The 1,983-nt window shown below is 70.0% G+C and overlaps 1 protein-coding gene across 1 annotated transcript; it reads left to right on the top strand.

The window, feature by feature from the left end:
• Nucleotides 1-16: 16 nt before the first annotated feature.
• AURANDRAFT_34950 (hypothetical protein) lies at nt 17-774 on the top strand (the record flags this gene model as incomplete). The annotated part of the gene is made up of 2 exons (XM_009044316.1): nt 17-415; nt 466-774. Coding segments are annotated over 2 exons (708 nt in total), but the record flags the coding sequence as incomplete, so codon positions are not given.
• Nucleotides 775-1,983: the final 1,209 nt, after the last annotated feature.

Here is a 1,983-nt window from a genome sequence, read left to right as displayed (position 1 = left end):
GGGCGCGGCCGCGGACCTGCCCGACGCGCTCGACTGGCGGTCGCGCGGCGTCGTCTCCGAGGTGAAGAACCAGGGCCACTGCGGCTCCTGCTGGACGTTCTCGACCGTCGGTGCCCTCGAGGCGCACCTCGCGCTCAAGCAGGACGCCTGGCGCGCGCCGCGCCTCAGCGAGCAGCAGCTCGTCGACTGCGCGGGCGCCTTCGACACCAAGGGCTGCGCCGGCGGCCTGCCGAGCCACGCCTTCGAGTACGTCAAGTACGCGGGGGGCCTCTCGACGGAGTTCTCCTACCCCTACCGCGGCGTCGACCAGGCCTGCGCCTTCAACGCGACCGCGTCGTCTTCGGGCCTGCCGACGAGCGCCGGCGTCGGCGTCGTCGTCCCCGGCGGGAGCGTCAACATCACCAAGGGCGACGAGGTCTGCTTCGCGGCGTCCCCGCGCGCGACGCGCGTCACCCGCGCGCGTAGGCGGCCCTCAAGTACCACCTGGCGACGAAGGGGCCCGTGTCCGTCGCGTTCCAGGTCGCGTCCGACTTCCGCGACTACGCTTCGGGCGTCTACTCGTCGACCGTGTGCAAGAACGGGGCCATGGACGTGAACCACGCGGTCCTCGCCGTCGGCTACGGCACGGACCCCGTCTCGAACATGACCTACTGGACCATCAAGAACTCCTGGGACTACTCGTGGGGAGACGAAGGGTTTTTCAAGATGGAGTCGTTCGTCAACATGTGCGGCGTCGCGAACTGCAACGCGTACCCGGACCTCTACGGCGCGTGAAGAGGGTGCGGCGCGGAGCTGCGCGGCCGCGGACGACGACCGCGCAACACGGAGCTGCGCGCGCCGCCGCGCGCGCCGCGGACGACGACCGCGCGGCGTGGAAGCCGCGGAGCGCGCGGCCGCGAGACGATCGACCGACGATCGACGAGCCGCGCACTTGGATAACGCAAAACGACGCAACGCAGCACATTCTTACACGTAAACCGAACTAAAAAAACGAGAACTCTGACGTGCTCCCGGAGGGGCTCGAACCCACGGCCTGTGGCTCATAAGACCACCGCTCTAACCAACTGAGCTACGGGGGCTGTCTCTTCCGATGCCTTCTCTCTGCCGCAGCGAATCGAACGCCGACTGCACGAGCTAAAGTCGTGATTCCTACCATTAGAACACAGCAGTCCAAGGAAGCGAACCTCCGACCCGGTGCTCGATGGAATCACGCTCCGGGCACAAAAAAAGCAACATCCGACGGCAGCCCCTCCCCAGTTTTGGACGGGGCTGCCCCGTGCGCGATGGTCGAACGTAACGGCGTGTGCTAGCGGCGTCCTCTTCGCATGGCGGCGAACGTGGCGGCCGACGACGGCCCGTACCGCACCGTGAAAGCGACGAACCGGAAGAGCGGCAAGGTCACGAGCTTTCGCGTGCGCCGGGATGCGACGATGGACGAGATCTCGCGCATGTACGCCAAGCACATGGGGCTCGGACCGGCCGAGAAGGTCGGCGCGCCCTTCTCGGCCGGCGCGCCCGTCGAGCCCGCGGCGGCGGCCGCCGAGCCCGCGATCGCCGCGCCGGCCGAGCCCGAGGTCGCCTCGTCCGCGCGGGCGCCGCCCGCGACGCGCGACTTTAGCGCGGTCAAGGACGCGCTGTCGACGCCGCCGCGCCGGCAGACGCCGCCGCGGCGGGAGCCGTCGGCGACGCCGCCGCGGCACGACCCGGAGACGCTGCGGGCGTCGTCGACGCGGCACCTCATCAACGCGACGCCGGTCTCGACCGCGTCGGCCGCGGGCGCCGCGTCGCCCGCGTTCGGGGACGTCGTCGAGCCGACCGTCGAGGTCCACTGCGACGGCGGCGCGGGCGAGGTCACGCTCTACAAGCGGGGCTTCCGCCAGGGCGTCTCCCTCGACCACGCGTACCGGCCCGCGGGCGAGGACGCTAAGCCTTAGCTAAAGCCCGGGCAGTCGTTGTCGAGGTGCGCGTTGATCTTGGACGTCT

The sequence above is a fragment of the Aureococcus anophagefferens genome (assembly GCF_000186865.1).
Source record: "Aureococcus anophagefferens unplaced genomic scaffold AURANscaffold_246, whole genome shotgun sequence".
Classification (NCBI taxonomy): domain Eukaryota; class Pelagophyceae; order Pelagomonadales; family Pelagomonadaceae; genus Aureococcus; species Aureococcus anophagefferens.
The sequence above is the reverse complement of the archived record's forward strand: the minus strand, read 5'-3'. Positions and strand labels throughout refer to the sequence as shown.